The 23,856-nt window shown below is 34.5% G+C and overlaps 1 protein-coding gene across 6 annotated transcripts in view; it reads right to left on the bottom strand.

Annotated features, from left to right (window-relative positions):
• DOCK9 (dedicator of cytokinesis 9) overlaps positions 1 to 23,856 on the bottom strand; it is a gene marked incomplete at its 5' end in the record, with an annotated part of 111,962 nt that overhangs the window by 1,820 nt on the left and 86,286 nt on the right. For 3 of the 6 annotated variants that reach the window (XM_083881766.1, XM_083881762.1, XM_083881763.1), the window contains 17 exons: positions 1,061 to 1,199; positions 1,405 to 1,505; positions 2,522 to 2,712; positions 3,461 to 3,671; positions 4,358 to 4,504; positions 5,996 to 6,109; positions 6,459 to 6,581; positions 9,859 to 9,965; positions 11,791 to 11,848; positions 13,569 to 13,784; positions 13,925 to 14,038; positions 14,655 to 14,837; positions 15,151 to 15,288; positions 16,980 to 17,095; positions 19,884 to 20,020; positions 21,770 to 21,817; positions 23,297 to 23,363. In XM_083881766.1, coding sequence (XP_083737892.1) covers positions 1,061 to 1,199; positions 1,405 to 1,505; positions 2,522 to 2,712; positions 3,461 to 3,671; positions 4,358 to 4,504; positions 5,996 to 6,109; positions 6,459 to 6,581; positions 9,859 to 9,965; positions 11,791 to 11,848; positions 13,569 to 13,784; positions 13,925 to 14,038; positions 14,655 to 14,837; positions 15,151 to 15,288; positions 16,980 to 17,095; positions 19,884 to 20,020; positions 21,770 to 21,817; positions 23,297 to 23,363 — 2,210 coding nt within the window. Of the gene's footprint in view, positions 1 to 1,060; positions 1,200 to 1,404; positions 1,506 to 2,521; positions 2,713 to 3,460; positions 3,672 to 4,357; positions 4,505 to 5,300; positions 5,337 to 5,989; positions 6,110 to 6,458; positions 6,582 to 9,858; positions 9,966 to 11,790; positions 11,849 to 13,568; positions 13,785 to 13,924; positions 14,039 to 14,654; positions 14,838 to 15,150; positions 15,289 to 16,979; positions 17,096 to 19,334; positions 19,379 to 19,883; positions 20,021 to 21,769; positions 21,818 to 23,296; positions 23,364 to 23,856 lie in introns of all 6 variants that reach the window. The other 3 variants (XM_083881767.1, XM_083881764.1, XM_083881765.1) reach the window with 3 other exon arrangements.

Raw genomic sequence — 23,856 nt, 5'->3', positions numbered from 1 at the left:
TAGCTAAGCAAACTCTTTTTCTGTTCCACAAATCTTTCAAAACTGTTTTCTTCTACTACTGTTTTTTATTTTAAAAAAATTTCAACTCTGAAAAAATGGTACCACTTCCTATAACCTTTGGTTCACAATGTTCTCTATTGATGGTACTTAAAAAGAGTTAATTGTGTCATAAACTTTTCTGTGTTACAGGATATCAAAATAGGTGAAGGAAAATAAAGTCAAAGTGCTTCATCATAATTATATCACAGAGCTACTCAGAATACAGTACTTGAGAAACCACACTGGGAAATAATTGAAATCAAAGAAGCCTGTGAAGTGAACTTTAGACGAGTTACACATTTTTGAACAGAAAAAAGTCGTCATAAAAGTTTTGGGTACCTCCTAAGCAAAGGTAGAATAAAGGCAAATCTCTCTTAAGAATTCTAAACCATTCTGTGATTCTGGAAAAAGGTTATAAAAGTAACAGTGGATGAAAGAAGAGGGGGCTGAAGTGATGAATAAGTTGAATAAAAATGTAAAGAATGTCAAAAGATCAAGCAATGAACTTCAGCTCTTCCTGTCCTCTTGGAAATAATATCTTTGCTTTTGAAGTCATGAGACATTTCTACCATGGAACCCAGATGCAAAGGTTGAGTGGTACATCTCACTCCACAAAAGTTCTGGTTTTCCTTCCCCCATATTTCTAGCTTTCCAGTATTAGACTTCCCTCAAGAAAATGTATTGGAGTATACCTCTTGAAAGACATTCAACTCTTTGTCGCAAAAGCAATTATTTATACCTCCAAAATCAAACAAGAAAGGGCTAAGCTTGCAGATCATATATATTAATTTCATTACCTTTGTTTTATCTTTATTGTAATCTTTGCCCACTAAAAAACAGGCTGGTGCCAAGGAAATACACAAGCAAAAAAAATGAAGGTCCAAATTTCATGACAGGCTTATACTCCGATAGAAAGAAAAAAATAATCCTTTTGTGTAAAGTATTATATACATTTCCCCTATTCTCTTCACATTATAGTTACATTCTGAATGATAGTATGTATAACAATTTCAGCACATACTTGTTCATGCATTATTTCAGAAAGCTCTTTTGCCATTTCTCTGTAGTTGGCCTTCATTTCTTCTTGATATTCCAACTGATCTTCCTTTATCAGTCGTTCATTTACACCCAGAGCATGCCCACAGGCTTCAACAAATTGCCTGATTTAGAGAAAATAAGGAAGTTCTTAAATAGAAATCCAGAAGATTGATTTAAAATGTCAGCTTAAAATATGTTTTTAATGAATCAGAACACTTTAAAAGTTAAAAGTTTCAAAAAGAATTTTTATGAGTCTTGGAAAAAAGGTCAAATTTTTTTCTTCCCTCTCCCCCATCCCCAAGAAATCCCAAACCTTCCATGCCGTACCTAAAAACTTCTTTTAGGAGCTTTACTTTATTGTCTGGATATCTTTTGGTGTTAGTGTCATCTAAGAAAGCTCTTGCATATGCTAATGGACCAGCATTAACCTAAAAAGAACAAGAATTAAAAACCAGTCAGATATCTGACACACTGTCTTAGCAATAACACATGCTAATTTGATTTGATTTTCTTATAAGAATACATTGATTTCAAAAAAGCTGGACTTAGTAAACAAGAAAACTGAGTTGGAGCATTAGAGCAAGAGAGGTCTCTCCAGTGTTATAAACCTGTCCTGGCACAAAAAAACCACTTCAATGATGTGGCAAAGTAACTACAGATATTGCCAATCTGTCACCCTGACTCATCTTTTTTATTCCTTCATATCATCAAAACAAGCCTCTCCCTTCTCACCCCAAATACCAGCTTAACAACTTACTGATTCTGGAACCTTGGTTTGCTTTTCTTTCCTTTTCTGCTGAATATGACAGCTGATCATATCAGATGACTGTTAACAGTTCCTTTGTTTCCAATCAGTTTGAAATAGTAGTACACCACTTTTGTCACTGCATTTTTTGAAGATCCTTTCCATATTGACTTGTACATGCTACACCTGCTTCAGGTACCCTCTTTTGGTGAATCTGATTGCTTCTTTGTACATTCCAGTTCCTGCCTGCCTTAGGTAAAAAGATTTACACAACGAGATTTTCTACGATTATCTCCTTCTATATCTATTATCACTCACTCTTTATCTCCATAGGGTTCCTACAAAAATATGCTAGACTTACTGTGGGCAGACCTACAGCCAGGCAAAATACTCTAATTTATCTTCTGGTTTATCTATTATCTTCTACCAGTTTCATTATTACACCAAAATCTGGTGGGACTTGGAATGCAACATATTCCAGAGATGAATCTTAATTCTTTTGTGTAACTGTCTCTGATCAGCTGTTTACATGAAATACTTTTATTGCTTTTCCTGTTCAGGAAATAACTGCAGACAATGAGCATGTTTCTAATTTAGGACACTCTTGAAAGCATAGAATAGAAACCAATTATAAAATGCTACTTATATAATTTTTCAAGGACAGAAGGAAATGAAACAGCTGCAGGGCAAAGGTCTTACCTGAACACTGACACTTCCCTGTAGCTTCAGCTGCAATTTGATCATATCTACTTCAGCTGAAGAGCAAAGCTGCCTCAGCTCTGCAACTTTTTTACTCATTTCATCAATGGCTACTTCAATTGGGTTTAAATCAGTGTGGTGCTGGTACATCACTGGAATGCGCTTTTTCACGTATGGGAAACAATGTATAGCTGTGGACAGAGACAAGTTTAACGTAGTCAGGAAAAGGTTTTTTAATAAGACGTGCTTTGAGAGAAACTTACGCTAAAATCTCATTTTGATGTAATTAGCTGCCCAATTTAATCACTTATATAATTAAGAAATACTATCAAATGGACAGGGGAACAAGACACTGAAATGCAAATATGCACAGCATTACATGCATTACAGCAAAGAAAGATCACTGTCATTACTGCTAATAACAACCATTAAGGAATAAAAACACTGGAACTTAATTTATAGAAAAGAATTGCTTAACATTCACAAATCTCAAAGAGAAGAATCAAAAATAGTGAAGCTGTATTTTCTATTTTCTCATAAGTACTAGCTATGGACAGCTAAAAAGTCCCTTACTATTATAAAGTCACTTTCTTATTATAAAGTCACTTATTTGTTTTTACAACTAGATTAATACAGAAACTCATACTTCACAGAGAGAAAACACAAAACAGTCTTTTTCCAAGAAAAAGGAAAGCCAGACTCCAAATTCAGAAGTTTCTGGAAAAATTCTGGAAGTTTAAGGAAAAAGAGATAATAATTTGGAGGATTCCTCACTGAAGAAATCAATCTGAAATACCTGGCTGTGGCCAAGAAAATGAAAAGTATCTTAGCGGATAGCTATAAAGGATTTAGTTAAGTGAAATGAAAAAAACCCATAGAGAACAAAATTAGACCATTTGAACTAATGCTTCCAGTCAAAGCATTCCATTCCATCAGTACCTGTCAGAATAGTCCGTCGCTTACACTGCTCTTCCACCCCTCCTTGTCTTTTACCACCTTGAGTAAAAGGCATCTCAAACATAAAGCGACGAATGTTGTGAGTCCTTTCAAAATCTGTTTTTCTTTCCTGTAGCTCCTTTTCTTCAAAGTATGGAACTACATGTGTAACTTGAATATATGCATATTTTGAATCTAAATCCTTAGGATTTACCTTAAAAACAGGAAAAAAAATCAAATAGTTACATTGTGAATAAAGTGGATCTAATAGTAGTCACACAACTTCCAGAAATTAAATTTGGTCTCTTAGGCTCTAAATTATTGAAAACATGGAAAGTTTTCATCATTTCAGAGGGGTTTCCTGTATTCAGTTTGAAAGCCAGATGTATTACAACATGTTGTGGATTTTTTTGGTTGTTTTGGTTTGTTTGGGTTTTGGGTTTTTTTTAACCACTTGTGATCATGAAACCCAGCCCTTTCATCAAGTCCTCCTCTTCTTTTAAAGTTCCAATATAGAAATGCCCACCATTGCTGCACTTTAAGGCCAAAAAGCACAGAAATTCCTGAATCAAGGATTCAAAAAGATGCTTATGAAGGAACAGAAAGAGCAATGAAATTATATTAAGAGGGAATCACCATAAAGTTTAAGGAAATCATCGTAAATTTGTTCTAAGATACAATTATTATTTTGAGAGGTAACACTGCAGAAATTAAGCTTTTTGGTTGTTCTAAAAGGCATACTTAGTAGGAGATAATATTCTTATCATGCCTTTCCAACAGCAGAGTTTTTAGATGCAGATGCTTGTGTGCCAAATGGGCAACAGACAGTGATCCCACAGTTTTTCAAGTAAACTAGTGAAAGTAATATATTAGAATTTTTATAAAGAATAAAAATCATACTTTGCCAGAATCCTGAATCATTTTGACATTTTCAGCTCCAAATTTGTCAGAGTAGAGTTTTTGGAGTCTTTGGGAAATTTCTGAAAGAGGTGTGAGTTTAGGCTCTTTATAGATATATTCCTTTCCATCTTCATCCTCAAAGAAACCCTGTAAAAAATGAAGTAATCAAAATCTTGGGGAATAAGACACATAAGGCAATGACTAAGATGGACATAATGCACATGGTTCAAAGGAAATATAAACATTTAACATTAGTATTCAAGCAAACATAAATAGACAGAAATTAAAATCTAAGTAAAAAGGTTTCCTAAGAGAATAAAAAACAACAGATAAATGTAATTCTCTACTACGACATGAGTGAAAGATAATGGAAACACAGAGTTTAAATTTTAAAAGTTTGTAGCTGTTCTATGGTGTGCCAAGCCTTTGAGATAAGTTTCCTTCACTTTTATTTAAAAGTGAACTTGCAGCACTGTTTCACTTGCCAAAACTGGTAGTCTTGCCCAGCAGGACTATCTGATTCATAAGTGACTATTTTGGCAAAAGTTTACATAAAAATATTCTGAAATTTTTCCTTAGGTGGTAATAAAAAATTAATTCCATAAGATGAAATTTAATTATGCAAAGATTTTAATTTTATGATGTACTATTGATATATACTTCTTTATTTTATTATATATACCACTGTTTTTAAAACCACAACTAAATGCACAATACATGGGAAGTGAAACAGTTCATTGGTTTAAAACAACAAGCCATGTTGAGTTCATGTTTGAAACCAGAAAATAAATATTTTTATCATAAACAAAACAGACAAAATAGAAAAGCACAACATATCATGTATAAACACAGGCTAGATTGACAAAAATACCCACACCAAGCTAAAGTGAAATGCAGTAGTTGGTACTGCATTGCTTGCTTTATAAGCAGTTACTGTAATTACCTCAACATCTGTTTCACTGTCTGTAAACTGGTATTGCTATAAAGTCATAAAAGACAACAGAATACATGTGAAGTTATACTGCTCAGAGGATTTTACAATTCTCCATGCTCAGCTGGACAAGTAAGCAACTGGGCTATATGCATGTAGAGAGTGTATTACTTGATACTGCGTGATACCATAGAGATACAGAGGCATTCTAGACACGTACCAGAGGATGTGAAGCTGCCCAATACACAGCCAGAACTTTGGTTTGAAGCATGCAGTACTGATGCATAAAAAAGAGTGATCCATTCTCTAAATGGAGCTTGATGTTACTTTTTGACTTGCAATGGCTATTAATGCATACCAATCTAAGAAGCAGCCTTGCAAACCACACTGTAGCACTACAGACATTAAGTCAATACATTGCTAAAAACTGACATTACAGAAAACTTACCGCTGCCTTAAGGTAGTAAACAAAAGAAGAAAAAAGGAAAAAAGGCAAAAAATTTACTGAGGAAAATTATAAGAATTTTACTGGAATTGATAAATGTTTTGAAAGTAAATTACTGATGGTGTTTCTTTATTTCATACAGAACACATTCCTTGTGCTTTTTATGTCACGGTATAAATACAGATGATGAAAGAGTAAACCTTGTAAAATAAATTCAGGTTTTTCTTACTGCATAGAGCAGACCAGTGAAAGTAACACTCACTTGTCCAAAGAATGCTACCCTGAAATAAGTTCCCAGTAGCCTCTTGCCTGTATGCATAACTTCTGTAACTTTACTGTATGCTCGATGAAGGGTGTCATATAAATGAGCAAGCCTCTAAAAGTAAAAGAAAACAGTAATGAGGTTAAAGAACAAAGCAGAACTTTCCTATCTTAAAATAACAAATTACGTCCTTGTAGCTAGTAACAACTGAAAACATTCTTTTATTGAATGGTAGAATTAGGTTTAGCACTTGTATCAGGGTCACAATTATATAAGACTAAATTTTAATTATTTAAATATTTACTTATTTCTAAGAAAATTTTAAAATTAAATATTTCAACACATTCAAGTTTCAGTTACTATTTTAATACTCTCATTATGTGATGTCCAATGTGTAATTCAATTAGACTTGAAAATTCAGGATTTTTTTCTCACTCAAATTTACTTTTGATGAATTAAGTACCTCAAAATCTCTCCGTTTTTCATAAATGGGAATTATAAGTTTGTATATATCAGCAATAAGTTCATAGCGTTCCGCCTTCCAGAGTCCATCAGCACACTGCTCCAGCAATTCCATCAGCACATCCTAGATTTGGACACACATTTGAAAGTGTGAAACAATTCAAGTACTCATCAAAAGAACAGCAAAATAATTATACCAAAGTTATTCCCAGTGAAAAGGGAAATCTTGCCTCAAAACAGAATTATCTACACTTAGTAATTTACGTTATTGTGGAAATCAAAAATTGCTAAAAGGAAACAAAACAAGACAGAATGGTCTGACTGTACACACATACTCCTTGCATTTACAAACAGCATGTTTAGATATTCTAGAAACTTCTTTGGACCTTCTATTGTTCTTGCATTGCAGTGGTGGAGCCAGAAGCTGGAAAAAACTCCTTTCATGCTTAGAAGCTACTCTATTCCACCTCCTCCTTCCCTTTGGTAGAGGACTAAGTCAGCTTAAAGGCATCACTAAGAAAATCAATTTTTAATACTGCGAGCAAAGAGACTAAAAAATGGTATCCTTATCCATGTGCTGTGACAGACCTTAAAACATTTCCTCCTTTCCCCCAGTCATTATGGGGCTGTACAGACTCCCCACTATCTCCATTTTCAGCACCCAAGTGGTGACAAGTGACAGACAAGTGTCACTGCTGGACCACAAGGGCTGTACACAAATACTGGTTTATGACACAACTCTTAATTCAGACACCAGAGGGCATCCAGATGTAGCAAAGAAGTAAAATTTTGTTTACAAAAGAATATAAAGAGCACAGGCTTCAAGTGGGAGAGCTGATAGGAAGGAGAAAAAGAACACTACATTTCTGAGCCACATGTCTCAATGTTCATCCATTCCCATGGGAAAAGTTCTTTTCCATATATGCAATCAGTTTCCCTTGACACCTGTGAGAACAGCCTCTTGCTCTATAATGGCACTCCTCTTGGAAAAGTCTGATTCTTCTACTAACCACTTTAGGGGCTGGACTTTTCCGGTTTGTTGATACCTCTCTTGACTTTTGGGGGTCAGTGCTGGACACAAGGTTAGAGATGGGGCTCTACAAATGCCAGGAGAAAAGCGAAAAAACCTCACTTCCCTCTGCTTCTTGAGTCAATCCTCTCAAGCATAACACAGTCTGCACTGGCTTTTATTTCCACAAAGCCACACTGATGATTCCCATTCAATATGCTGTCCACTAGAACTTCCAGGTCTTTCTGCTGCTTAGCCTGTACTGAGATTTTTTTTAATCTTTGTACAGCCTTGAGAGGACACTGTGCTCCTGGTAAGGCTCTTTCATTTACCCATCTGCAAGTCAGGATAATGCCTCTCATGGCACGTCACAGGCAAACAACAGTTTTGATGAAATGCACACAGCAGCCTTGTTAAAAAGGAAAATCCTAAACTGAATTTTGTTTTTTTTCCATCAGACAGAATTCTTCTAAAATGAAACTAAATTGAGAATCTCAAAATGTATTTTTTTTTAATGAGAAACTATATAAATTCTTAAGAAAAATTTCACTTAATTAGGAAGAGTTTTTATAAACTGGAGAACATGAAAGATATTTTGTCCCTTTCAGAAACATGAAGGGATTCTCTCTAATCCTCCAATACTTGTAAATGCTCCTTTGGAGATTTAACTCTAAAATAACTAGCAAAATGGGAAATCTCATAACTAACTCTAAAATAACTAGCAAATGGGAAAAGTTTTACGAGAAGAAATTCCAAATGGCTTGTTACTATGTATAGGAAGAATTCTCATCAGAGCATCATTTTGCTAAGAAGTAAGTAGTGAATACGGCTTGAAAGATGTTTTTGCTTTTTGACTTCTGTACCCAACTGATGTAATTTTTTTCTGAGACAATACAGTTCTGTTTACTTATGAACACACTGAGAAAACACTCCATTTATGCATATGTTCCTATTCCTGAAGGAACTGGACTACCTGCTCTGAAGCACTTCTGAAATTATTTTAAGTCTGCTAAAACCAAACAGTTTTCCCCCTATTGTTACTCTTGTAATTATTACTATTATTACTTCTCTCCTATTATTATTTTTCCCATATTTCAGATAACTTTCAGAAGTTATCTGAATAATAGTAACTTTTTTCAACAGTTCATCAGTTAGAGAACTACATGGTTAAGTTTAGAAAGGGTTGCATGCAGGGAAAAAATGAAATTTGGCTTGGTTTGATCCTCTTGCAAGCTGTACAGGCTTATAATTTCACTCTTGGCTTATTTCCGTCCCATGGAAATACTGAGAGATGGAAATAAATTTGTGTAGGGTTCAATGACCCAGAAAAAGCAGTATATTCCTTTTGCAGGGAGTGACTAATGAGAAAAAGAATAAAGACATTCCAGTTTTTTAAAAAATGCATAACAATTTAACTCTGACAAATGGTCTGGCAGAAAAACAGTGACAGAAATTTCCAACAAAACTTTCCATCAGGAGTAGTTACTAGAATCCCTGATCTTCAATAACTTAGAGCAACTTGCATTTTGCTTTGAGTAACATGCTGAATTTCATGCTGGATCAGAAGAACCAATGATTTAAAAAAGACAGCACAAAAATTGAAAAAAAAAATACAAACTACAAAACAATTTGCCCAGTCAAACAATATTGCCATACAGCTTTACCATACACTAATTAAAACACCAAAAAAAATTTTTGTTGTTCAATTATGCTTACAAACCAGGGGGTTTTCCAACATGACTGCTGCCAGTAGTGGTCTGTCCCTCTCTTCAACAACTACACCAGCACATACATAGTGCAGACATAGCTTTTCATAAGCAAGGTTATCCATACTATTATCATATAGGCTGCTTACTAGTAAAATTAACTGTAGAGCCAGCACAGATGGATCAGCAAAGACACAAGGAGTGAAACTTCAGCCAGAAAAAACACATGGACACGAGTCTGGTGTCAGTACAACTACTTTCATTGTTATGGCATATCTGGTTAGGGAAACTGTAAACAGCAAAAACCATTGAACACATTTTCATGATTTCTGGTGGAGTAATATTCAAAATTCAAGTGAGTTTTACAAAACAACAGATTTTGCTAACTCTAGTAAGTAACCCACATTATTGTTCATCCTGTCAACTAGAATAAAACCCCATTTTGCTTTTATTCTACAAGTGGTGTTGAGTTGATATGCTAGCACTACATTACAGGTATATAGTAAATTCTCTAAATCTAGGACACCTCACAGAATTTTTTTATTTCAGCTTTAGGGTACAAATGGCATATCAGAAAACAATTATTGTATCCCTTATATGAGTTATTGTCCAGACTGAAAAGTAAAATTTGCAAAAACCCCAGCCCTTCCATGTATGTAAATGTTAACATTTTTATGTTTACTTACTTCATTGAAGTGAACGTCTTGCATTCCAACATCCTCCATCATTGAAGCCTCTTCATCTATGTTCGGTGTGATTACTCTGAAAGCAGTACAACCTTGCCTAAACATCCCTGTCATTGAAAAAGAAATATAGACAAATTTAATTTTCTTCAGCAGGGTAACATTGGGCCATTTTGTGATTCTGGATAAAGCAGAAGCCATGTTTAAATATACCTACCACCAAATAAATAAATAAATAAATCAGCCTCCCATTGCATGATTAAAATACAAGACTTTACATTATTTTCAATGCACAAATGGGCTTTAAAAACCCCAAAAACGTTAATATCTGGACCCTTACCTACCAAACAAAGTAGTGTCTGAATCTTCCCACTTTTTCTTAAATTTGTGTCTAATCTACTCCACTCTAAGTCTAAGGTACTCAAGATAACTTTTACAGGATTTAATTAAACTGCCATGAAGTCATGCTGGAACTTCATACAGGGGCAGGACCTGGCACATCATTCTTTCCCATCTGAACAATATGAATGACACTAATCATAAAAAATGATCAAGGGATGACAAACCAGATTATTCAAACACAGAAAACCAGGAAAAAAACCTAACTAAATACCAAGCTAACTTCCTTTACTGACAAAAAAAAAAAAAAAAAAAAAAAGAGTATAGAATGTTCCAAAATGAAACCCATGCTCTTTTTTGATTACATCAGACTGTTGAATTAAGGAAAAAGGATTTTCTGTATCAGTTAAAACCTCAAGGGTGATCAGTAAATATTATAGAAGCATAAGGATTTGAACATATTTATTTTACAACTCATTCATAAAAAGATTCTTTCTGCTCAGTTAGGAGTTCAGACCATCAGAGGTTTTATTGAACGATTGCCTCAAATGCAAGGGGCTTTTCTGTTCCTAGAAGTACCACAGGTAGAAGTTTGACCCCCTGTATTACTGAGAGGAAATAAATTTTTAATAAATTTTATATTTGTATACAAAAATAGCAGAACACCCAAAGGACTCACAAATTAATAGAGACTATCACTAGTTTTCAGGTATCATCAGGCTTCCAACTGGACTCAGTAACTTGTCTTAGTGGCTTATTTCAGATTTGGTCTCAGTGAAGATTCTAAAATCACTGAGGCAAAGAGAATAGCCTATACACGACACAAGCATTTGGCAAGAAGAACAACAAGAACAGAGACAAGGCATCTTTTAGACTCATGATTTTGCTTCATTTTGAACTGTCATGCAAAGGCAAAGCTAAAAAGCCGTGAACATGAATTTGCTCACAAATCTAAAACACTATCTCAACATGAAAATCAGTTCTAACACATTCCTGAAATTTTCTTCAAGAGAGCTCTTTTTGTTAATATAAGCCATATCTCCAATCCCTGACTGAGAACTCTTCGGTTCCAATAAATGAAAGGTAGTGCTCTAGCCTATCTCAAGGGTCATCAGAATCCACTTTTACAAATAGCTGCTGGCACAGAAGACACCGCAATAAGGTGAAACATCATGAGCACTATTATTATTGATTGAACATCTGAAAATTTGTACAAATTTATTTTGACTCCTCTGGCAATACCAGGTATCCCAAGAGGCAGCGAGAGACTGACCACTTGTAGAACAAGAATATTCATGGGTAACTTTGCTTTTTGCAAATCAGAAAGAATCTGATTTGAGCTATTAGCAGTTCTGGTATAAAATTAAAATTTTTACTTTCCAAAAATTTTACTTTGCCTTCATCTGAAATGCTGGCCCTGAGATATGCAAGTGTACACTAAAGTACATGAGTATGCTACCTGGTTAGGTCAGAATTTTTTCCCTGGTGAACACTGAAATACCTAAAACTTCCTCAAGGAAATGATTGATTTTTTTTTCTCAAACTCCAATAAAAAAATATATTTGAATACATTAAAATAAAGTTTTGAAATCATACCTTTTCGTGTGAGATATTCCGCAACCAGTGCTGCTACATGGACATAGCACATTGCTGCCTAAAACAGAAACAGTATCTTTTAAAATACAATGAAAATGGGACTATTAAAAACAAGGTATAAGGCGAGCAACAGCACAAGACAATTTCTTCAGTTTTCCTTTTTGGTGCTTTGCAGGATATATTCTATCTTTTTCAGGATATATTCAGGATATATGACTAGTGTAAGAATTCTCCACCTCATTTATGTAAAACAGTAACAGTGCAAGTGCACTCACTCCTTCTTAACCAGAGCACTGAGTGGCATGGACAGCAGTTCACAATCTAAGAGTGACCCTGGGCCACAAATCACAAGGTAGGAACACTATGCTGTAATAAAAACAAGCAAATCTCATTTTTTGGAGGGAGGTATTTTAATGATTCTACTCAGCATTTGGTAGCCCTATTGCTCATCTGTTTTGTCGGCTTTTTGGCTCCAGACCAAGAAAAATGCAGAAGAAACTGCTGAAAAGCCATTTGAAAGCAGCAAGAGAGATCTGACCTATGAACGGAATTTGAAGGAATTTGGTTGTTGCAGTTTGGAAAACAGAAAAAAAAATAGGGACAGAATAATTTTCAGCTATCTGAGATTTTTCAATGGATTTGACACCAACCACTTTTCTCCACAGAAAGCACAAAAAAAAAAATCTGAGAGTCTTGTTTTATTAAAAAGACTTAGGCTTTCAGCAAAAGGTTACTCTAACTGTAATTATCAGTCGAACAGCTTAAATATGGAGGTTGCACAACCTCAAACAGTGGAGGTGAAGGAAAAAGGTAAGAATCTGCCAGAAATTCTAATTCATACTTTGTATCAAGTTGAACTTGATGATTTGCAGATCTCCTCATCTAGTTGCAGAGTCAAAGATTCTAAGATTTTAATTAAAAAATTAAAAACATAACTGAAAAGGATTAAAAGACATTGTCTTCTCAGATCGCTAAAGGTGTTCAGTCCAAAAGACAAGCTAGTAACAGAGTAATGTGCATGCTCTCTGTGTTGCTACCATGTAGAAGAAGAGAATTCTAGTACTAAGAATTGAGTTAGGAAGATAGCACCCTCTATATCTTGGAGATCTTTACTTGCTTACATGATGCTCTTTCTAACAGGGGTTTATGAAATGCAAAGATTTCATACAAAGCAATTTACTTTCAGATGGAGAAACCTTCCAGAAAGAGACAAAATTAATCTTTATCCAGTAAAAATGTCAATGTCTCATTACGACATGTAACAATCCCCACACCCAATTCTCCTTTTTCCTAGAACTGAATATTTTAAGAGCACAGTAAAATCAGAAAGCTTTCCTTTTTTTCAAACAATGAAAGAATTTATTTGTCAGTTTTAAGAACAGTAGAAGTTGTTTTAGTAAGTAATTTGGAATAAAATCAAGCTAATTCTGTAAGGGCAACTGGAGGGGAATTCAAGGAGTGGCTTTAAGCAAGTAATAAAAAAGTTAATTTTAGGGAAAAGGCCTCTCTTCCATGGCTTGCAATGTGCATTCCATTCTTAGTAGTGTGTCAGCTATAGCAGTTAAACATGTTCCTCACATTAATAACCCAAAATTACTTACAGATGTACTTGGGTAGGACAAAAACTTATCAGCTATTGAAACCAATCCAGTAACAATTCAAAATGATTAAAAATACTTATTATGTTACACGCTAACAACTACATATAGTACATTCCCTTTCTATAAAGATAAACTTATTACAGAGCTAAAACAAATTTGATGGTATTTTTTATTCACCTCTGAAAGATCTCCATTTTTAACATGGATCCTTGCCATGCTGTCTAACCACGTCTTCCTCAGTTCAGGTGTACTGGCATAAGACTTTGCCAAGCTGTACTGGAGGTCTACAAGCATTTCTGGATCATTCTCATGTTCCTTCATCTGAGCTGTAGCCATCAGCACCGTGCGAATCCGTTTGGTTAAATCCTTAACGTCAGAAGGGAATGTAGTGTGCTAAAACATGGAAAAGTTGGGTTAACCACTATGCTGTCCTAGTTCTTGCACAACAAAAGAATAAAACATAACTGGAAAAGACGCTATGGAAGAGTCTTCAAGCATCCTTCTACAATATGGAAATAAGACTAAAAACAGACCTTAATATTTCTGTCGTTATTGGCACAATTGTTGATGATAGAAAGAGACTGCTGAAATCTAGTTCCTCCAATTCCAACCACATCAGCAATTAACTGGCTTACTGAAATAATAACCTTGAAAGAAACAAATATCTTGTTAGTGCATATTTCATGAAATACTCTTGAGATGTACCTGTGAGGCAATTACAAAGGAAGTTTCACTTGTTTTAATTGAAAAACTATTCTCCTAAATAAAATAATGTTTGGGGCTTTTTTCCCAATTACTTGTACAATAACATAGGCAAGATAAAACAGGCTTGTGTTAATTCAAGACACGTGACTAACTGCTAGGTGAACTAGGCAGAGGTCACTAAACTGGGAAACTACTGATCCCAGCTCTGTCAGGACACACAATTTTCTAATTTTGTTTTATTTTAGACTTTCATGCGCTTGTTGCTGCATTCTTTTCCTTCTTCAGATGCAACAGGGTACACCCATTTGACAAAATAACATCTACAAAAATGAATGTTTGCACTGACAAATAAAATTAATTTCCTGCAAAACCCAGGGTCATCCAATTGTTTCTAAGTATTTCTTTGTACTGAATACATTTTTATGGCCATCTTCTTACTCTTAGTACCAGCCTTGCTTGAACCCCAAATAGATTCTTTTAAGTCGTTATCTAACCTGGCTTTGCACACTGGTATGCAACTGTGTATCTACAATATTAAAAAAAAAAAAAAATACTAACTTGCAGATGTGTTCGAACAAAAGACTTCTTCCCTGTGTAGTCAAAATTATTTCTCATCAAAAAGTACAGTAACTGTGAAGCTTCATTACGAATTGAACTCAGCTTGGAATTACAGTACTTCAGAATTTCATAGCACAGTGCAGAACACATATCAGCTCTACCTTCATAAAATGTAGAAGGAAACTGAGGAAAAAGAAGAAAACAAAGAATTTGTTCATTAAAACTAGAGTCAGATCTTGATAAAATAAGCATGTCAAGAAAAACACAAATGTATTAATATCCTCAAATTGCGGAAAAATACGGAGTTAAGAGTAGTTCATGACACAAAACAATTTTTACAGCAAATCAAACGACAAGTATTCCACACTGTTGAGATCAGATCAGTCCCTATTCATCAATTTCATTTTGAGATGTTAGTTCTTAAATTTTTACATAGTATATTGTTAATTAAAGAACTGGACAAGTACTTGAAGATTAAATTCTTAAAACTTCTTACCTTGTAAATAAGTACCCTTAAAGCACTGAATACATTTTTCAATGCTGTTTCAGATTGATTCTTTTGAAGGAAGCAGAGGTATACATCAAATACTTTCTTCATCAGTGGATTATGTCCGTGATCAGTCAGTAGCTGATTCTTCAAAACAATAGCAAGAATTTAGGAGTTTTGTACAGCAATACATTTATACTACTCCAAGAACATATACAGATCATCAAAAAGCAGGACATTTTAAAAATATAACCTCTATGGCATTACCAAGATGTTTAATAACACACACATACCTGAATTCTAATTAGGTATTTCTAACACTTCATTAATGTTGCTTACAAAGGAAGTGTCCTCTGAATAGACTTATAGAACACAGTTGTTTTTATCAGCTGTCAATTAAATCCATTACTATTAATAACTTTTTGAGGGGCACACTCAAATTATTAATGGACTTTGCTTACAATTAGCAGCTCAGATGGGAATTTTCTCATAGCAGCCTCTCCTACTATGATGTGATTCTACAAGGTCTTGCCCCTTCTGCAACTCACCTCGGTGCCTTCCACTCCTCCTTGTCATTACTGTATACAAGCCTCCAAAGGAGAGGAAGAGGGTGGGCTCAGACTGGACATAAGGAGGACCTTTTCTACAGTGAGGGTGCTGAGGCAATGGGACAGATTGCCCTGGGAAGTAGAGGATGCCCTTTTCCTTGGAAGGTTTTTTCAAGGCTAAGCTGGATGAGGCTTTGAGCAACCTGGTCTAGGGGAAGTTGTCTCTGCCCATGCAGAAGGGTTGAACTAGATGATCTCCAAAAGCCCCTTACTACCCAAAACATCATATGACTCTGATTTTATGTATTTTAGTGCAGTTTATTGAATAGAAGCCCCTGAATCTCCTACCTGTTTTGTTTGGATCTTTGAGACTATTCTGGCATACTCTTGCCTATTTTCTCAATGTACAACACACAGATAACCTTGAAGGATTGCCATTCCAAGCATGATGGGTTGATAGCTAAAGGATTAATGTTCATTCCTCTTTAAATCTTTATAGCTAGATATCTTAATTTTCAATTCTGTTATCAGGTCTGTGGACAGAACTGGCTCTAAACTCTATTAAGAAAATTACCGGAAAAAGGAATCTCACTGTAAATAAGCTCATGTTTTCATAACTAGATTAAAGATAAGGCATTAAATTCAAGCAAGAATCTGGATACACTGCCTAATTAGAGGAGAAACAAGCTAGAGTTATCATCTCTCCTTTTCATGGCTTCCATTTTAAAGACTAGAAAACCTCAGAAAAACAGCCAAGAGGGGTAAGTAAGTGGGTGTGCTATATAAAGATTCCACAGGAGAGTTACAGCAACCAATACAACTAAAAGAAATCCTATTCATGAACAAATGGAAAAAAATTACAGAAGGGCAACACACGAATCACTGTTAAGGAGTGCATTACTACAATAAGCAGCCAACTTCAATATGAAAGTCTGAGAGTGTTCAGTTATTGTTTTGCTATAGATCTTTCACATCACATGGCCTTTAAAAGCTATTTTTACCACTAATATTAGGTAGACACCAAAGCTTCTAGAACAATTTTTAAGTTAGGCTGAGGAAGAAGCTTTTCCCACAGATTACTGCTGGTGTATGATGTGTAGCTGTAGCCAAAGCATTTTGCTGTGGGGTATTATCAGTTTTACATGAAAATAATAAAAGACAATGCTAGAGAAGCTAAAAATAGCAATGCTATTTAACTAGACTATAAAATATAATTTTAAAAATCGTTTTAAACAGTATTTCTTCTCAAAGATATTTATGGGAAAAGTTAACACCAAGTCATGAACAAACCTTAAAAGCCATTGTGAATAATGATAGAGTGTCCAGAATTGTAATGCAAACTTCGGTGGCAATATTTGCTTCAAGTAAAGACTGGTGAAGGACATCTGCATCTGAATGGCCATAGCCTACAGAAATTCCAAATGAAGTGTAAGTGCTGGATACACTCATTTAAATGTTTCTTATTTCCAAAAGACTTGCTGAACTATGGAAAGATTAACAAGTAAAAAGCCTGACAGAAGTTAGTATTTAATACAGGAAAATATTTCATAATGCATATGCATTTAAATAGTTTCAAATATGGTCAGATAATTATTCTAACATAATTTGCACAGGATCATAAAATATATTAAGTAAGCATTTCAACAATAGAAGCATTAAACAGCAGTTAAAAACTATGAGATATTTCATGTATATGTGTACGTTTACACACATGTGTATATATATATATAAAACTACAGTTTTATATACATATACACACACATATATATTGATAAGTACTGCAGTAGGATGAAGTTACAGCTGAAAATATGAAATTTTAGCAATTTAGTGATGTTATAATGGTCTCACAGTTAGTCACAAGTCAACCAGGACAAAAATACAAAAAAGTAAGAGTTGAAGGAATACAATCCTGTACTTATATACAGTTTAACACCCAAGTAATGAATTCTGCTCTTGTAGCAATACAGTGCAATAGCTCCATATTTAATAAAAACACTCTATCACTTCCAGCTCCACAATGTATTTTAATAATTTTAAAAACATATCCTGCTTCAGCACTGATAATAATGTGTCACTTATGTTCCCTAACACTGATCATTAAGCACCAGATTGACAAATGTGACCAGGTTGCTTTATGAAAATTTGTATGTTTGTATGTTAGATTTACAGACAACCTAGCATCACTAAATCAATGACAAGGATGACAAACTTGTTGAGATCAAATAAAGAACAGAAGAAACGTCATACTCTTTTGTAATGACACTTGGCCACTTCTTTCTGCACCTTCTTGCTTCCCTGTCTGAACTACACATGTATACCCATAACCACCAGTTTCTTTAGATTTATACATTCTTTCTTGAAGCACAAAACTATACTGAAATTTCTCAGAGATGAAAGGTATCACTTATTTCAGTATTTCAGCTTATGTGGTTAGAAAGGGAGAAAATAAGTTTATAATTTACACTAATAGACAACTATCTTGCCAAAGAATCTTGATTTTAGAAACTAGTAAAGCAACTACTTCCACCAGACACTTCCTTTCTTTATGTATCCTACACAAAATATTTTCAAGATTATTCAAGCTCTGAATGCTACTCTGGATACATGATAGAAGCAGACTGACAGTTAAACAAAACTGGAAGTTAACAACAAGACCAAAGATGTAAAAACCAATTTCACACTTGACGTGGTTTTTACAGCAACGTATTTTCAATTTGTAAAACCTTGGTCACTACAATGTGTAATATCCTGATATGTATTAACTGTCCATTTAAAAAACCATCTATCATCAGTTTAGACAAAGTTATCTGAATAAGACACCTTCCTTCATCATTTCCTTCAGTTGGAAAAGAACAGAAAGTTGCTTTTTACATATAATCATGCATTTTTTAAAATCTTTCAGCTCACTGTTTCCTAAAACATTAGTAAACATTGCCAAGTTCTGAAGGCATGAAATCTCTTTGCACAGGGACAGATCTGTTTCTCAGGGCTTTTTTTTTTCTTAAACCAGTCTTTATCTGCAAAGCATTATACTGTATTGAATGCATAGCCACATAGTGTAAAGGCTTTCTTTTGTGTATCAACAATCATGTAGAAATGATGATGATACAGCAGCAGCAGACTGATTGCAAGGGAAAAAAAAGTAATTTCCATAGACATACTTGTCTGACATTTTAAAAGCAAGCAATTGCATTTCTTACATTTAAACAGACATGATAATGCATTTATGAACAGAGAGGTTTTGTAGGATCTTTTTTGTTTCACTTTTATACAAGACAATGTGATAAGTCCTGTGCAATTAGGTTAAGCTTTGCTTTATATTACAGAAAAAGAGCTAAAAGATTTTAAAGAACAGTTAGATATGCTTTGAGAAATCAAAGAATGAACACAGTGAAAATACAGTTAACTCAAATAACTTTTTTACTGCACACAGTTCTTTTCAGTACCAGTGTTGTATTTAACTGGATTAGTCAACCAGTTTCATTGGTTTTTTTAAGCTGAAAATTGAAAAATGGTGCTTTAGAATACTTTATATACAGTATATTGCAATTTAGAAGCAGAATGTTTAAAAAGATAGGCCACAAGCAGATTTAGTTTTCAATACAGCAGTCTATACAAGCTGACTTCAACCTGATTAAATCTTACCATTGTCTACAGAAATTCCAAGAATACTTGATATTTTTCTCACACTGAAAACAAAAAAATCACTTCATTATTGGACGCCTTTTCACTTCCACACAAACTAAATCATGGGCTCACAATCTCTGTAGAAATTCTAAGAAATTCACTTCTTCTTAGGGGATGTCAAAACATGGAGATATGGTCAAAATACATATATTTAATTTTAGACTAGTAATTTATAAGACCATATACGAGAAAAAAATTGAAGCTTAGTAAAGCAAATAGAAAAAAAAACAAGCAAATTTTGTAACTATGGTGCATCAGAAGTTTAAGGCATGCACACCTAAAAGCAAATATTAAAATCCAGTTTTAAGACCATGCTCCATGTTATGGCATCAGCCAGCAGTGATTGTTCTATCACAAAGCAGAGAACAGACCATCGACTGCTTCCAGCTATTCGTTTGACCTGGAACAGTAAAAGTCATTGGGATGCACTGGTGTGGCTCTGGGACCTGTCTCTGGTGTTGTGGTACTGGTTGAGGATGACAGAGGTTATCATGTCATGAGACTTACTGTGGTTAAAAGTGAGAGAGTTATCCAGGCTGCTCAGCTGCTGCAATCTGGCATGCATCATTCCTGTTCTGTTACGGGAAACAGGCAATGTCTGAGATTTTCGATCATGAACTATGGATCCTAACCCCTCCTGGTTCCTGCAAGATGGGTGAAATGGGATAGAAGCAAAAGTTAGACATGTCAAACTGCAGCAAGACAGGAAGTGCTGTTAGTTAAGCACAAGAAGTTTTATAGAAAGAATTATAATGCAATCTGTTCACTTTTTCTTTATAAAATAAAAATAGGTATCTTAAAAAAAGGCATCACAGCAAACTCTTTCTTAAAACCTCAAAGCATGAAAGCAAAAGCACACAAGCAGTCACTCTTGAAGTGCTAAATTTACTTCAGAGCTTTTGGGGGAAAAAAAATATTTAAAAACATAAATATTCTGAAAATATTCAGAACCCAAAACTGAATCCTCTATTTAGATTGCAAAATATTAGCAAAAAAGTTAGGACACACAGCAGCAGAATTAGAAAGCACACATGCAATAGGAGAGCAGGAATTATCTGCAATAGTATCATATACTTCTTACCCAAGCAGGAAGGGAGAAGAGCCATAGACTTTGTTAAATTTGCAGCAATCAAATGAAGAAAACAGAAAAGTGATCTGTGTTAGCAATCAGTACAGGCTAACTTCCTACTGTGTACCACCACCAGAGTTGATGAAAAATGAAAACCAGTGCTTGAATTGCAGAATTCCCTGTACTCTTTCATTCTCTGTCATCTGTGTATTTTAAGAGTGCGTGCATTGACTTTGTGTAGTGACAATGTGAAAGACATGGAAGTTACAATTATTTGGAAAATTCACAACACCAGATGCTTTCAACAGCTCAACATTTTCAACATTAACATGCAGCACACAGACCAGGTGATCAGTAAACAAAAAGGAAGTGTGATAGTGTTCTCTACAAACTAGTCAAACAAGGCAGTTGGAAGAATTTTTACAAAAAGTCTGAATGTTTTTTTACAGTCCTGTAAATCCATAGTTTGACGTACATTTGAACACAAAGATTATAATCAAAACCTTAAGAAAGCCAGATTTATTTTTTTTTTTTAGTTTTTTAGGTTATGTGAACCTTTTTTGGGTTTTTTTCCCAGAAAAATCTCCAAGGAGATAGTCAAGCTTGTAGAAGAAGATTCACATTATCTAAATAAAACCAAAAAAAGCTAACATAATAGTTACAATGTATTACCATCCAAAGTCAGCAACAACTTTCTCACTGAGTTCAAGAGGGTGAGTATTTTAACCACACCAGTTTAATTATAGCAGTATTACCCTGTCAACCACAGCATAAGGCCTAAAGAAGTTGCTATCTTTTACTCCATTAAAACCACTTTGCATTAAAAAAAAGTAATGCAAAGATATTAAAATAAATTAATACAAGTTTTCGACTCTACAAGTTTTCTTTGGACTTCAAATTTAAAAACAGCAGCGTTGGAATGTTCAGTACTCACCTTCAATTAAAAACACTATATATACACAATTTCTAAAACATTGCAATTTATGTGGTTTTATGGCCAACTGAATAAACAAAATATCATAAAATTTCTTTCCCAAAGACGTTATTTCAAGAAAAAAATACTGTAAAAGATAGCATTTAAGGAGTGGATTTAAAAGTCATGGTTAACAAACAGCTCACAGATCATTCTTAAACAAACACCAGACTTCCAGACACAATACAGATTTGTTAATATGGTAACCAGTTACTTACTTCAAAATCTTATGCATCATTTCACGATAAGTCTTCTACTTGCGCAATTTATTTGTAACAGAGGTTCAAGGCATATCTTACACAGTGTAATTATTAGGGATCAAGACAGTGAAATTTAAATTCCACACAGTACCTGGCTATGTATCGTTTTCCCATGTACTGGAACTGATGTAAGCACACTCTGCAGAGAACACAAGTGAGAGAAGCCACACTTAAAAAAAACTTGTCTAGATTTATGTATGCTGGAATTATTCAACTATTATTGTTAACTTTAAACTCTTACATCATATATTTTTCCCAGCCTTGAAATTCCCTTCTAGACCCCAAGCCAAGAAAAGGTAAGTGTCTCACAGTCACAGTTATCAACAAATGGACAACAAGCCAGCGTAACCAACAAGGATGATGGAAGCAAAGAGATAACCAGCCATTGCCTATTTACACAAATTTTGTAAATTGTATGTAAGTTTTCAAAATAAGGGCAAAACGTTTTGCTTCCCCCATGGCAGCCTAAACCCACTTGGCTATGAATTGGCTTTTTTTGTTTTGTTGCATTTTATTTAAGATCTCCAGATTCTAGGATAACAACAGGGTTTCTGAAAGAACTATTTTCAAAAGGGAATATGCTTTTATAACAAGACGATAACAAAGACAAATTAACAACAAAAATTTTCATTTAAAAAAATCTATATTACTGGTAACTGCACAACACTAATGACTAATTAACTAGAAGTCATATCTTCAAATCAAGAGAAGTGGTGTGAGTGGAGGATAAAATACTGATTTTATTTTACTCTTTTCACTCTGTAAATATTTATTCCAATAATACAGAAAACAATGCAATATCCCTTGTTCCTGCAGTAAGATGTTCTAAACGTTCTTCTTTGAAGTATAAAGCCAAAATGAAAGCCAGTTTTCAGGCTCTGTCTTCCACGTGCCAGCTGAGAATGAGAGGAAAGACTGCCTTACTGCCTCTTCAACTCAGCTCCATTTTTTACTGAGACCTTGAGTAGCTTAGCTGTCCCCAGCTTGTAAAGTCAGAATGGTGTTTGCCTTCCCCAAACTTGTCATTCTGAGCACAAGATAACCTCAATTCCCCTTTCTTGAATTCTCCTATCTTGAAAAGACATCTTCTTGTCTTTTAGATTCTAAGTTTTTCAGATGGACAGTAAGCTGATGATAACAAATAGTGGACTCATCCTATATCGATTCCCTTAGAGAATAGCAGAGGACACATGAGGAATGCAAGGAGCATGGTTCTGAAGTTATGCAATTCAATCAGTTTTGCTCTGCAACCATAGATTTGCTATTTAACAGCTGATGTTACAAGACAAAATTTAATGCAGAAAGGTATCAAGACAGTTGGTTCCTCTTCCACGAGCACTGCAATACTCTGAGCACTACTTCTTGTTCAAGAACTTCCTGAAATCCCCTCTGCATAGCCTGATTCCAGAGACTATCATGGAATTGGACAGACATGCAGTTGTGGACATCCAATTAAGGAGTTATGGACAGATCAGGACAATATTATTTAACACCTCTCACTTCAAAAACAAAACAAAACAAACCCCAAAAAACCATTTATGCATGCTTATATCCACACTCATGTTGTTAACAGAACAGCAGAAGATACAGCTGCATGACAAGCACAACAAAAACTTACTCTGTAATCGTGAAAAAGTCCATGAGTTCAGATTTTGTAGCCTTGTTCCAATATGTAAACAGTGCATCTAGGAAAATCAATAGAAATTGAAAAGATAACAACTACCATTTGAAGTTTTTCTTAAAGCTGATTATACAAATGCACATATCAATTCTCCAAATGAGTTTCTGCAATATGATGTTAATTAACGAGTCCATAATATTCCCATCCAATTTCATATTTTACATAGTAATAATTGCATAGCCTGTAGTGCCTACAGCCCTGTAACAATGTAAGACTTCAGAATATTTCAGACTGTTAGTCCTATAACCTGATTCTTCACAGATTGGTCACAATATGTTATTTTAAATTAAAATTTATTGGTTTTTTCTTTGATCACATACAGGGATGATTCCAAGATGTATGATCCTAACAAACAAGTAAGACATGCCATTCATGCCATATTTCATTCCATACTTCTGTAACCTTCTCCAAGATAACATGACTCTTTCAAAAATTCAGGGGATCATCTCACAAACATCCCAGGAGTAGGAAGAAGCTAACAAACCCATATTCCAGAA

The sequence above is a fragment of the Zosterops lateralis genome, assembly GCF_965231275.1.
Source record: "Zosterops lateralis genome assembly, chromosome: 2".
NCBI classification, from domain to species: Eukaryota; Metazoa; Chordata; class Aves; order Passeriformes; family Zosteropidae; genus Zosterops; species Zosterops lateralis.
The sequence above is the reverse complement of the archived record's forward strand: the minus strand, read 5'-3'. Positions and strand labels throughout refer to the sequence as shown.